Below are 14443 nucleotides of genomic sequence, written 5' to 3' on the forward strand. Positions count from 1 at the left end.
TTCTTGACATTAAATGATACCAGTATACATGAGTTCTTCTTGTTCTATAAAGTACTAAACCAGTGTTAATTGTTGTTAATGTAGCTATCAACCATGGAGAGAAGGGAAATGGGGTTGGGAAAAGATTACCAAAATGCCACCATCCTGTCCTTTAAAACATTTTATTGTATTAGTGACTTACGTATTCCACATTGGTGATCTCATAATTGAGACAACCCAATCAGTATTCTTAGAATGATTTCAGGAGCAACTATTCCTTTTCAGTAAACAATGGCATTATATGCTATCAGTGTGGGAGACTACTGAACAAACGCGTGAATACAAGGAAGTTGGAATCAGTCTGTCGCCTTTGATTAACATCTCTCTTTATATGCAAAATATGCTCATCTTTGTCCAAGACCTTCAAAGGTCTTAACTGTTATTACAGTATCATCTCACAGTACTCAGTAACAGGTGCAAACAATGTTCTTTGGGTGCAGCTCTTTAAGGACAGCATTTCAAGTACAGTTCATCTTGATCTGTAGACCTTTGAAAATAAAAAGACAAGCTACCTGCCCACACACACCCCACATAGAGTGGTAGGACAGGTGTAGGGTATTCAGAATTGGGGAAAGGGGTACACACAGAAGTCACCATTCATAGCTAATCTGAAATCCAGCTGAGCAAAAGTTGATAATTCTTTGATTAGATCTTAAGGTCTAAGAATAATTATTTATGGATCTTGGATCTGTCATGTTCTGCTCTCTGAGTTATCCCTTTCTGTTTTTTTTTTAATTGAGATGTAATTCACATATTGTGAAATTAACTTTTTAAAAAATATACGATTTAGTGGGTTTTAGTGTACTCATTGACCAAGTTTTACAACCACCACTGCTATCTGATTCCGGAACATTTTCATCATTCTAAAAAAGAAACCTGTTAGCAGATAAACAAGCACTCACTCCTCATCCTTTTCCTATCCTCCCCCGGGTTCTGGCAACTACTAAATCTACTGTCTGTCTTTATAGATTTGCCTGTTTTAGACATTTCGTAAATGGAATCATACAATGTGCAGCCTTCAGTTAGCATATTTTCAAGGTTCATTCTCACAGTGTGTGTCATTTCTTCATTCCTTTTTATAATTGAATAATACTCTGTTGTATGGATATATGACATTTTATCTATATATTCACCAGTTCATGTTCATTTGTGTTGTTTCTACTTGTTGGTTGTTATGAATAATGCTACCGTGAACATTCATGCACTCATTTTTGCTTGGACTTATGTTTTCAGTTTTCTTGGTTATATGCCTTGGAGGAGAATTTGCTGGATCATATGTTTACATTTTTGAAAAATTGCCAGTGTGTTTTCCAAAGATGCTATACCATTTTGCATTCTCACCAGCAGTGTTTGAGGGTTCAGATTTCTTTACATCCTCATGAGCACTTTTTCTGCATTTTTTTATCATAATGCTCTTTTTGGGTATGAAATGGTATCTCATTGTGGTTTTGATTTTCATTTCCCTCATGAGCAATGATGTTAAGCATCTTTTTCATGTGTTTATTGGCTATTAGTAATTTATTTGCAAAAATATCTACTAAAATCATTCACCAGTTTTTATTTGGGGATTTTTTTTTTTTAATTGTTGATTTGTAAGAAGAGGTCTTTCTATACTGTGGCACTGGACTTTTATCAGACATGACTTATAAATATTAATACCCATTGTTTGGACTGTCTTCTCACTTCTTGATAGTGTACTTTGAAGTACAAAGGTTTTTAATTTTGATCAAATCCAGTATGTCTATCTTTTTTCTTTTGTTGCTTGTGCTTTTTGTGTCATATGTAAGGAATTGTCACCTTAATCCAAAGTTATGAAGATTTACACATATGTTTTCTTCTAAGATTTTTATGGTTTTAGCTCCTGTATTTAGGTCTTTGATACATTTTCAGTTAATTATTATATATTGTTTGAGGTAGAGATCCAGCTTCATTTTGTATGTAAATATCCAGTTGTCCCAGCACTGTTGTTGAAAAGACTATTCTTTCCCCCATTGAATGGTCTAGGGACTGATATCAAAAATAAATTGACTATCAATGGAAAGGCTTATTTTGGGGCTCAGTTCTACTACATTCATCTATATGTCTAACTTTATGCCGATAACACTTGTCTTGATATTGCACTTTATAGTAATTTTAAAAATCAGGATGTGCTAACCCTTCAATTTAGTTCTTTTTTTTCAAGATTTTTTTTTTTTTTTTTTTTTTTTTGCTGTTCCGGATTCCTTACATTCCCATATGAATTTTAGATCAACTTGCCAATTTCTACAAAAATGCCAGCTAGGATTTTGATGGGGATTGTGCTGAATCTCTTTGGGGAGTATTAACCATCTTAACAATATTACATCTTCCAGTTCATGAACATTAGATGTATTTCTATTTGTTTGGGTTGTTTTTAAGTTTCATCATTTTTAGCATACAGTTTTTTCATTGTTTTGTTTCATTGTGATCCTGTTGTAAATGGAATTTTTTTCTTTTATCATTTTGGAATTGTTTAGTACCATTGTATAGAAGTAAAATGGGTATTTGTTTATTGATATTTGATCTGTAGCCTTCCTAAACTTAATCATTAGCTCTAAAATTTATTTTGTTTGGATTCCTTAGAAATTTCTATACGTAAGATTGTTATGATTCACTGTTTTGTACACCTGCAACTAATATAACACTGTATGTTAATTATAGTGGAATTAAAGTAAAAAAGATTTTTTAAAGAGTGTTACATACAAACAGAGCCTTGATTCTATCTTTCCAATCTAAATGCCTTTTATTTCTTTTTCTTGCCTAATTGCCCTGCCTAGAACCTCCAGTATATGTTGGCTAGAAGTGGTGAGAACATATATTCTTGTCTTGTTCCTGATCTTAGGTGTAAAGTTTTCTTTCACTATTAAATATGATGTTACATGTGAATTTTTCATTGGCCCTCTTTCTTAAATTGAGGCAGTTTTCTTCTATTCCTGGCTTGTTCGGTGTTTTTAGCATGAAAGCTTGCAGGATTTTCTCAAGTGCTTTTCTATATCTATGAAGATTTGGCTTTTGTCTTTTATTAATGTTTTATTATGATGATTGGTCTTTATATGTTGAACTGACCTTACATTCTTGGGCTAGATTCTTGGTGTATAGTTATTTTTATGTGTTGCTAGATTCTGATTGATAGTATTTTATTTAGGATTTTTGTGTCTCTTCATAATGGTTAGTTTTCATTTGGCATGGTAGTTTTCATGTGATTTCCTCGTCTAGTTTGATATAATGCTAATATTGCTATCATAGAATGAATTGGGAATTGTTTCTTCCTCATCTGTTTCTTAGAGTTTATGAAGGATTTGGTGTTAATTTTTTAAAAATATAATAGAATTTCCTCATAAATCTGTCTCTGAGCTTTTCGTTGTGACAAGTATTTTAGTCATTATTTCAATTTTTTTTTATAGGTCTATTTACATTTTCTGTTACATCTTTCAGTCAGTTTGGTAGTTTATCTTTCTAGAATTTAGCCATTTCATCTAGGATATGTAATTTGTTTTTTTTTCTTTTTTAAAATTTTATTATTTTTATTTTGATTCCAGTATAGTTAACATACAATGTTACATGCGTTAGGATATCTAATTTGTTGGCATATAATTTTTTATAGTATTTTCTGGTTCTGTTTTGTGTTTCTTTAAGGTTAGTGATGATGTCTCTTTCATTCCTGATTGTAGCAACTTAAATCTTCTCTAGCTTTTTTCTTGGCCAGTCTAGCTAAAGGTTTGTGAATTTGTTGATTTTTTTCAAACCAACTTTTACTTTCATTGAGCTTCTCTGTTGTTTTTCTATTCTTTATGGTTTTTTTTTTTTTTTCTGCTACAACATTTTATTTCCTCCTTTTTGCTTGTTTTGGGTTTAGTTTTCAATTCATTTTCTCTCAAGGCACATAAGTTAATGGGTTGTTGGTTTGAATTAAAAAAAAAAAAATGTGTGTTTACAGCTACAAATTGCCCTCTAAGTGCTGCTGTAGCTGCATCTTATACCATTTGGTATGTTCTGTTTTCCTTTTTATTAAACTTTTAGTATTTTCTAATGTTCTTTGTGACCCAATCTTTTACTCAATAGGTGTTTGGGAATATGTGGGTTTTGCTTTTGTTTTTGTTTTTGTTTTTACATTTGTATATTTCCCATATTTCCTCTTATTACTTGTTTTATTCCTTTGATTTTGGAGACCATACCTTTTATGTTTTTCACCTTTTTTTGTGTGTGACCTGCCATATGGTCTGTCTTGGAGAATTTCTACATGTATTTTTTTAAAAATTATTAACACAGGGGCGCCTGGGTGGCTCAGTGGGTTAAGCCTCTGCCTTCGGCTCAGGTCATGATCTCAGGGTCCTGGGATCGAGCCCCACATCAGGCTCTCTGCACAGCAGGGAGCCTGCTTCCCCCTCTCTCTCTGCCTGCTTCTCTGCCTACTTGTGATCTCTCTCTCTCTCTCTGTTGAATAAATCAATAAAATCTTTAAAAAAAAAATTATTAACACATAATGTATTATTTGTTTCAGGGGTACAGGTCTGTGATTCATCAGTCTTATACAATACACAGTGCTCACCATAACACATACCCTCCCCAGTGTCCATCACCCAGCCACCCCATTCATCCTAGCCCCCTCCCCTCCAGCAACCCTCAGTTTGTTTCCTAAGATTAAGAGTCTCTTACGGTTTATCTCCCTATCTGGTTTTGTCTTATCTCATTTTTTCCCTCTCTTTCCCTATGATCCTCTGCCTTGTTCCTCAAATTGCACATATCAGTGAGATCATATGATAATTGTCTTTCTGTCATTGACTTATTTCACTTAGCTTAATACCCTCTAGTTCTATCCATGTCATTGCAAATGGCGAGATTTCATTTTTTGATGGCTGAGTAATACTCTGTTGTATATACATACCACATTTTCTTTATCTATTCATCTGTCAGTGGACATCTGGGCTCTTTCCATAGTTTGGCTATTATGGACATTGATGCTATAAACATTGGGGTGCAGGTGCCACTTTGAATTACTACATTTGTATCTTTGGGGTAAATACCCAGTAGTGTAATTCCTGGGTCATACATGCATTTGACAAAATATGTTCTGGTTCTACATGCATTTGACAAAAATATGTATTCTGCTGTTTTGAGATGGAGTGCTGCATATGTTTGTTAGTGTTATTGAAGTCTTCTGTTTGTTGTTCTTCTTTCTGGATTTTCTATCCATTATTGCAAGTGGTTTAGGGATGCCTGGGTGGCTCAGTCAGTGAAGTGTACCACTCTTGATTTTGGCTAAGGTCATGTTCTCAAGGTTGTGAGATTGAGCCCTGAGTAGGTATCTGTGCTCAGTGTAGAGTCTACTTGGGATTTTCTCTCTCCCTCTCCCACTCCCCCCATTTGTGCAAGCTCTCTAAATAAATAAGTAGATAGATATATTTTACAGTGGCTTTTTTGAATAGTTTCCAACTGTTAATAATGAATGTTTCCTTTCTCCTTTAATTCTGTTATTTCTTCATGTATTTTGGGGCTCTGTTCTTAGGTCCATATATGTTTATAAATATTAGATCTTCTTAAGAGATTGAATCTTTATTATTATAAAGTGACCTTCTCTGTTTTTATTGACAATTTTTGTCTTAGAATAGATTTTGCCTGATATTAGTAGAATCGCCCCAGCTTCCTTTTGGTTATGTTTTCATAATGTCTTTTTTTTTCCCTTATCCTGTTTCTTTCAACATATGTGAACCTTTGAATTTAAAGTGTCTCTTTTGAGAGAGGTATGTAGCAATACAAACCTTTCTCAAGAAACAAGAAAGATCTCAAATACACTACTTAAACTTAGACCTAAAGGACCTGGAGAACAGCAAATAAAGCCTAAACCTAGAAGAGAATTAATAAAGATGCAGAAATCAATGAAATAGAAACCAAAAGAACAGTAGAACAGATCAACGAAACTAGGAGCTGGTTCCTTGAAAGAATTAATTGATAAACCCCCTGGCCAGACTTATCAAAAAAAAAAGGGGGGGGAGGACCCAAATAAATAAAATCATGAATGAAAGATGGGTGATCACAACCAACACCTAAGAAATACACCTATAAGAACATACTAGGAGCAACTATATGCCAATAAATTACACAATCTGGAAGAAATAGATGCATTACTAGAGATGTATAAACTACCAAAACTGAAACAGAAAGAAATAGAAAACCTGAACAGACCCATAGCCAGCAAGGAAATTGAAGCAGTAATCAAAAATCTCCCAACAAACAAGAGCCTAGGGCCAGATGGCTTCCCAGGGGAATTCTGTCAAACATTTAAAGAATTAATACCTGTTCTTTTAAAGCTGTTTCAAAAAAGCAAAATGGAAGGAAAACTTCCAATCTTTATGAGGCCAGCATTACCTTGATCCCAAAAGCAGACAAAGACCCCACCAAAAAGGAGAACGTGGATGAACATGGATGCAAGAATTCTCACCAAGATACTGGCCAGTAGGATCCAACAGTACATTAAAAGGAGTATTTACCACGACCAAATGGGATTTATTTCTGGGATACAAGGGTGGTTCAACATTCACAAATCAATCAATGTGATATATCACATCAGTAAAAGAAAGGACAAGAATCATATGATCCTCTTATGATGGATCCTCTTATGATGCAGGAAAAACATTTGACAAAGTATATCATCCTTTCTTGATTAAAACTCTTCACAGTGTAGGGATAGAAGGAACATACCTCAACTATCATAAAAGCCATATACGAAAAGCCCACAGCAAATATCATTCTGAATGGAGAAAACTGAGAGCTTTCCCCCTAAGGTCAGGAACAACACCACTGTTGTTCCGCATAGTATTAGAAGTCCTAGCCTCAGTAATCAGACAATAAAAAGAAATAAAAGGCATCTGAATCAGCAAAGAAGAAGTCAAACTCTCACTCTTCATAGATTACATGATACTCTATGTGGAATACCCCAAAGACTCCACCCCAAAATTGCTAGAACTCATGCAGGAATTCAGAAAAGTGGGAGGATACAAAATCAGTGCACAGAAATCAGCTGCATTTCTATACACTAACAATGAGATGGAAGAAAGAGAAACTAGAGAGTCATTTCCATTTACATTTACAGTCATTTCCATTACAGTCATTCCCAATACAGTAAGATACCTAGGAATAAGCCTAACCAAAGAGTCAAAGGATCTGTACTCTGGAAACTATAGAACACTCATGATAGAAGACACAAAGAAATGGAAAAATGTTCCATGCTCATGGATTGGAAGACTAAATATTGTTAAAATGTGTATGCTGTCTAGAGCAATCTATACATTCAATGTAACCCCTATCAAAATATCAGCAACTTTTTTCACAGAGCTGGAACAAATAATCCTAAAATTTGTACGGAACCCGAGGACTCCCTGAAGAGCCAAACGAATGTTGAAAAGGAAAACCAGAGCTGGTGGTATCACAATGCCAGACTCCAAGCTCTATTATAATATAGCTTTAATCATCAAGGTGCCTGGCTGGATCACTCCGTTAAGCGTCTGCCTTCGGCTCAGCCATGATCCTGGGGTCCTGGGGTCAAGCCCCACATCGGGCTCCTTGCTCAGCAAGAAACTTGCTTCTCCCTCTCCTCTGCCTGCTGCTCCCCCCATTTGTGCTCACTTGCTGTCTGTGTCAAATAAATAAAATCTTAAAAAAAAAAATCCAAAGCTTTAATCAATAAGACAGTATGGTACTGGCACAAAAACAGACACATAGGTAAATGGAACAGAATAGAGAACCCAGAACTGGACCTTCAAACTCTACAGTCAACCAATCTTCAACAAAGCAGGAAAGAATATCCAATAGAAAAAAGACCATCTTTTCAACAAATCATGTTGGGAAAATTGGACAGCCATATACAGAAAAATGAAACTGGACTGTTTTCTTATACCATGCACAGTAATAGACTCAAAATGGATGAGACCTCAGTGTGAGTCAGGAATCCATCAAAATCCTAAAGCAGAATACAGGGAACAACCTCTTCAACCTCGGCTGCAGCAGCTTCTTGCTAGACACGTCTCCAAAGGCAAGGGGCAAAAATGAGCTATTGGGACTTCATAAAGATAAAAAACTTTTGCACAGCAAAGGAGTCAACCAAACCAAAAGACAGCTGACAGGATGGGAGAGGGTATTTGCAAATGTCTTATTACATAAAAGGTTAGTATCCAAAATCTGTAAAGAACTTATCAAACTCAACACCTAAAGAACAAATAATCCAATCAAGAAATGGGCAGAAGACATGAACAGATATTTCTCCAAAGAAGACCTACAAATGGCCAACAGACACATGAAGAAATGCTCAACATCACTTGGCATCAGGAAAGCGTAAATCGAAACCGCAATGAAATACCCCAGTCAGAATGGCTAAAATTAACCACTCAGGAAACAAAATATGTTGGTGAGGATGTGGAGTAAGGGGAGCCCTTTCACACTGTTGGTGGGAATGCAAGCTGGTGCACCCACTCTGGAAAACAGTATGGAGGTTCCTCAAAAAGTTAAAAATAGAGCTACCCTATGACCCAGTAATTACACTACTGGGTATATACCCCAAAGACACAAATGTAGTGATCTGAAGGGATATCTGTACCCCAATATTCATAGCAGCAATGTTGACAATAGCCAAATTATGGAAAGAGCCCAGATGTCCATCAACAGATGAATGGATAAAGATGTGGTATGCATGTATGTACAGTGGAATATTACTCAGCCATCAATAAAATGAAATCTTGCCATTTGCAACAATGTGGATGCAACTAGAGTGTATTATGCTAAGTGAAATAAGTCAGAGGAAGACAATTATATGATTTCACTCATATGTGGAATTTAGGAAACAAAACAAGTCTTCTTCAGGCAGCAGCTGTGGTGGGTTAAGAGGATCCAGTGCAGCAGGAGATTCACCGGAAATGGGTGAACTGGGAATACATTGAGGTCATCACCACAGCGTCAAGAAAATCACAGATGTTCTCAACTTGTTCGATATGTCTTGTTGTTAAAGACTTGCAAAATTTGGGGCACCTGGGTGGCTCAGTGGGTTAAAGTATCTGCCTTTGGCTCAGGTCATGATCCCAGGGTCCTGGAATCGAGCCCCGCATCGGGCACTCTGCTCAGTGGGGAGCCTGCTTCCTCCTCTCTCTCTCTGCCTGCTTCTCTGCCTACTTGTGATCTCTGTCTGTTAAATAAATAAATAAATAAAATCTTAAAAAAAAAAAAAAGACTTGCAACACTAAATAAGAAATTGACAGCCCTCGAAGGGAGAACAGAGTACATTGAAGCACAGTGACAAAAGGTGAGACCCTCACCTAGAACTACGCCATGCTGCTGCTAGGAAGTTGCTTTACGGAACACATTCTGCTTTCAGGACTTGCTCTTTGTCTTTGGTTTCTGACTATTTGATTAGGATGCATCTAAATGTGGCTCTCTTTGAGTTTATCCTGCTTGGAGTTTGTTGAGCTTCTTGGATATGTAGATAAAGGTTTTTCATCAAATTTGAGACATTGTCATTTCTTCAGCTATCCTTTGTGCCTCTTTCTCTCCTCTCCTTCTAGGACTACCATTGTGAATGTTGGTGCACTTGATGGTATTCCACAGGTTTCTGAGACTCTGTTTATTTTCTTTCTTCCTCCCCTCCCATACCTTCTCCTCATCTACCTACCTTCTTTGCCCTGGGACAGGCTTCCTCAACAGTAGGGAAGGAGGATGGGAATAAAGCAATTTAAAACAGTATACAGCTTACTATTCTTACTGAGATTTAGCCAATATTCTTGAATAGACACTTCCTGAAATGATTTGGTTAACTACAGAGTCCTTCAGTATAAAGGAATGACACCCCCCCCCACACACACACAAATAAAATTAAAAATCCACGTGAGTCCCATGACATTATTGAGAAAGTCAAATCTGGAAAAAAAAAAATCATCTTTTTTTTTTTTTTTTTTAAGCTGTGTTCCTGGCTATTTCTCTGATTTGGTCTTAATTCAACCTTTCTTAATTTTAGCCTCACTTCCTATCTGTGCATCTGAAAAATTTCAAAATAATTAAGACCTAATTTCTTTTTGTTTAACAGTTCTTCTTTTAGTCTGTCTCCTTTCTTAAATTTTACTGTAATTAGCACAAAGAAACCAGAGGGCACTTTGCTTTGCTTAGAAATTTCCCTAGATAGATTACCCCATTTATTAGGCACATTTTCTGCTTTCCAGGTTACTGCACATAGCAGTAAAACTTTACTGCACACAACATAAAACTTTCTGCCTCTACAAAATAAGTATATTCTTTCCTCCACTTTCCAGTAACATTTACCTCATTGTCTTACAAATCCTCACCCTACACATCTTATCAAAAACCATGAAGCTCCTATTAACAACTTAAGGTACCTTTTGGCTTACAGTGTTAATTTTCTCCAAAGCCCACTGCTTGGTTCTAAAGCCAACCCTACGTTTTAGATTTTTATTACAATAACATCCCACTAACATATAACAAAATCTTTATTATTTATTATTACTTTTTAGTAAATTGTCCCCCAAACTTAGCAGTTTAAAACAAACATTTATTATCTCATATTTTCTCTGAGCTGGGAATCTCACAGAGTAGCATAGCTGGATATTTGGCTGCTCCGAGGACGTCAGCTAGGATTACAGTCATCTGGGATTTCATTGATCTGGAATATCTTCTTTCAAGTTCACTCACTGGTTGTTTGCAGGGGACTTCAGTTCCTCTCCATGTTAGCCTCTCCATAGAGCTTCTAACAGTGTGGCCTCCTCCAGAGTGAGTGATAAGTGATATTGAAGAACAGAGTAGGGATGGCGGAGGGAGGTTAACAGCAAATAGTAACAGTCAAGAGTATCCAAGATAGAACCCACATTCTTTTATAATTTGATCTTAGAAGTGACAGACTTCTTTAGTATGCTGTCAATCACCCATGCCACCACAGATATAACATGGAGGGGGCTACACAACAGAATGAAGCCAGAAGGTTGAAATCATTGAGGACTATCTTGAAACTATTACAAAAAGCTTGTTAAAACTTTTGAATTAGTTAGGTTTGAAAAATTAAGAAGGCAAAAAATAAGTTATTTCTGTCTTCTTGGGGACAGTAGACACTATTTCCACGTGGCAGCATTCTCTCTTCCAGCCAAATACTTATTACTTGCTTGACCTTTGGAAATATTACAATTCCTGGTCTGTATCTCTAGTTAACTCCTTTGCTTTTTTATGGTTATGACAGCTTATAGACATAATCTAGAAGGCTCACTAGCTAATCAGCAGCATTTTTTGTCTCTTTGTCTTTCTCTTTTCTTAATTAATAAACATACACTTATTCCCCAATATAAAGGGCTAAAAACTGAGTACATGAAAAAATAAAAAATAGAGTGGCACAACGTATTCTGCTTTAAACTTTTTAAATTTGGCTCTAAACTCAACCCTAAAGTTGTAGCCCCAGTCTGATGATATGAATCCAAGTATGTTTCTGTTCTTTTTTGGTAAATTTAATTATTTTGAATTTATAAGTTGACATTCAATAAATTATAGCACAGTTAAAATACCTAGAAGTAAATCTAATATCTCCTTTTAACACATAATACAAAGCAAAATTAGGTTTAGAGAAAGATGGAGAAGAATGTTCACAGAAGCCTTCAAAGATGCCTGGAGGTTATAATCAAGAAATTATTTTTAAAAATGGGAGTTTTTATATACAACATGGAAATTTCTTGTTTTGGTAATCTGCGTCATTTAGGGTACTTGTGCTAATACTATCTGTTCTGGACCAAAAAGTATCAAAAGTACTTAGAAGTTAGGTCCTTTGTATTTTCCCAATTAGCTAGTAATTTTATATTAATCTAGTTAATATTTTTACTTATTTGGCATTTTGTGACTTAAATAAAATAGAACTGCTCAGTCTACGTCTTAATGGCTAATGTTTCCTAGACTGTTAAAATGCCAAGTACAGGAATTTAGTATTTGATCTACATTCTTAAATAATCTTAAAATATCCTGTGAGCAGGCCCTATTATGATTTTGAATGTTCTGTTATTTCCATTTTTATGAACAGAGAAACTAAAACTTAGAAGGGATATGTAACTACCCTAAGTTCATAAGGATGGCTAAGATTCTAGCATATAGCTAAGTCCTTTTCCAGTACATAAGAACAATAGTGCCTCTCTTCCCTACGGGATTCTAAAGGAAGAATAAATGTGAAGGCTAAAATACTACATTTTTTTTTTTTTGCCCATAGTTTCTTCTCTCAGATGTTTTTTCAGAATTCAAAATTTTTTGCTTTTGAAAGAGGTAATATAAGGATATTTATTTTGTAACATCTCCAAAACAACATCCTGTGATCGAATATATTGATATTTCTGCAGGATCATAAATAGATTCATTTTAGCCCAGATCATATTTTGCTACCAAATTTGGAGATAGTCATGGTGGAAGTAGTTTGTTGCCTCTCCTCACCTCCAAATAGTATATGTTTTCAAACCATCTTGCATTTTAGAATCATGTATCTGTAACTTTAGATGTTAGTTGGGGAACTTGGCTGCAGATTTCTTAGACATGTGCTCTAGCTAATATTGAACTCCAAAACTAAAAAGACTTACTCCTTCAGTCTCCCTGGATCAAAGCAGGCCTATTTACATAACACTGATCTGCATGGGTAAGAGTTAAGGTATTTAAGGAGCAAAGAATTAGTATCTCTAGTTTCACTTCTAAAAGGAAGAGGTATGGAGCCTAATCACATCTGCATAGTCATCCTTCCCAATTTACCAATAGTTCTGCCTCTGAAGGAGCAGAGTAAATAAAAGGATTGAAGTGAGGCCAGAAGTGTGTGTGTGAAGAAGCCACCACCACCCACCTTCCTCAAATACCAAAACTCCTTATCACTATTATTGTTTACAAGTTGTCCGTCCTTATTCTACACTTCTTATATAAAATCATTAATTGTTAGAGCTCTTGTACAAGTTTCAAGCAGAAGTGTGTATCACTACTGACCTTCATTAGAGTTGTAGCTGATCAAGATGTTTTGGGGTCAAGGATTGATTAAGATCCTCAACAATGGTATTGCTGTTTTTATAGGAGAGTCTTAGTAGATGCATGCTGAAATACTAAGGAGTGAAATAACATAATTCTCCACTGTACTTTCAGTGGTTGTGCAAATAAAAAAAGTTTAAAAAGTGAATGTGAAAGAATACTAACAATTCTTGAATCTTGGTAGATGCTGCCTGTATCACTTTATTTTCTTTATTTTTTCTTTATGATTGAAATTTCTCAATATAATTTTGAAGAAAGGAAAATTTTTGATGATGACATTTGGGTTATATATGGAATACAGATTGGACAGAATGGAACAATTTAATGGTAATAAATTGTTATAAGAGTATATGTTTTATAAAGAGTTACAAGATTTTATAAGAGTTTTGTTTAATAGCTAATGCATATAATTACTTTGTATATTAAGTTACAAATTGCTTAGTTACAATTTATGTTCACATTCTAAGTGTTTTAAACCCTGAAAATAAGCTGTTCTGCTTCTATGTCTAATTCTTTGTCTGTATTTTAGTTTGAGACTGAAAATGTTTGGTCTTTTTTATTGTTGTCTTTCGAAGATTTTGTTTATTTAATTATTTGAGATGATGTGGGTGCCTGTGGTGGGAGGGGTAATGGGGGAGAAAGCGGGAGAATCTCAAGTGGACTCCACGTTTAGCAGGGAGCCCCCTTCTTGGGGATTCATCTCACAACCCTGAGATCATGACCTGAGTCAAAATCAAGAGTGGGATACTCAACTGAGCCATGCAGGGGCCCTGGAAAACGTTTGTTTTTAAGAAATGGTTAAATATACCAAGTTTCGGTTGATGTAATACTAATTAAATCTACAAGGTTTCTGTTACTAAGTCCTAGAAGTCATTAGCAATTGTGGACTGAACTGAAGACTTCTGAAACCATTAATTTTTAATAAAAATAAGTTTAAGTATTGATATTTTCCATTTCTCTTTTTTAATACCTATCATGTTTATTTCTTCCCTAGATCTTCCTCAGAACTGTGATCCTAACATTCCCTTAGTTGCTCAGGAATTAATGAAAAAGATGATACGTCAGTTTGCAATTGAGTATATTTCAAAAAGTGGTAAAATTCAAGAAAATAGAAATGGTTCAATTGGACCAAGTCTAATATGTAAAAGTATCCAAATGAATCAAGCAGAAAACTCCCTTCAGGAAGAGCAGGAAGGCCCCTTAGACCTCACTGTGAATCGAATGCAAGAACAAAATACTCAGCAAGGTAAGATTTTGTGTGTGTGTAATTCATAACTTTATGTTTTAATATTTAATATACATAAAACCTTATATTCATAAAAAAATTTATTTTAGAAGTAATTTTACTTGCAGTTAGCCTATG

The 14443-nt window shown here is 35.2% G+C and overlaps 1 protein-coding gene and 1 pseudogene across 2 annotated transcripts in view; both read left to right on the forward strand.

The window, feature by feature from the left end:
* The window catches only part of LOC111149047 (ligand dependent nuclear receptor corepressor like), a 155785-nt gene that overhangs the window by 84864 nt on the left and 56478 nt on the right, over nt 1-14443 (forward strand). For both annotated transcript variants that reach the window (XM_022505944.1, XM_022505943.1), the window contains exon 5: nt 14075-14326. In XM_022505944.1, the coding sequence (XP_022361652.1) occupies nt 14075-14326 (252 nt within the window). The remainder of the gene's footprint in view (nt 1-14074; nt 14327-14443) is intronic.
* Nucleotides 8875-9363, forward strand: LOC111149168 (annotated as a pseudogene).

The sequence above is a fragment of the Enhydra lutris genome, unplaced genomic scaffold (genome assembly GCF_002288905.1).
Source record: "Enhydra lutris kenyoni isolate GAN:26980312 unplaced genomic scaffold, ASM228890v2 scaffoldscaffold21, whole genome shotgun sequence".
Classification (NCBI taxonomy): domain Eukaryota; kingdom Metazoa; phylum Chordata; class Mammalia; order Carnivora; family Mustelidae; genus Enhydra; species Enhydra lutris.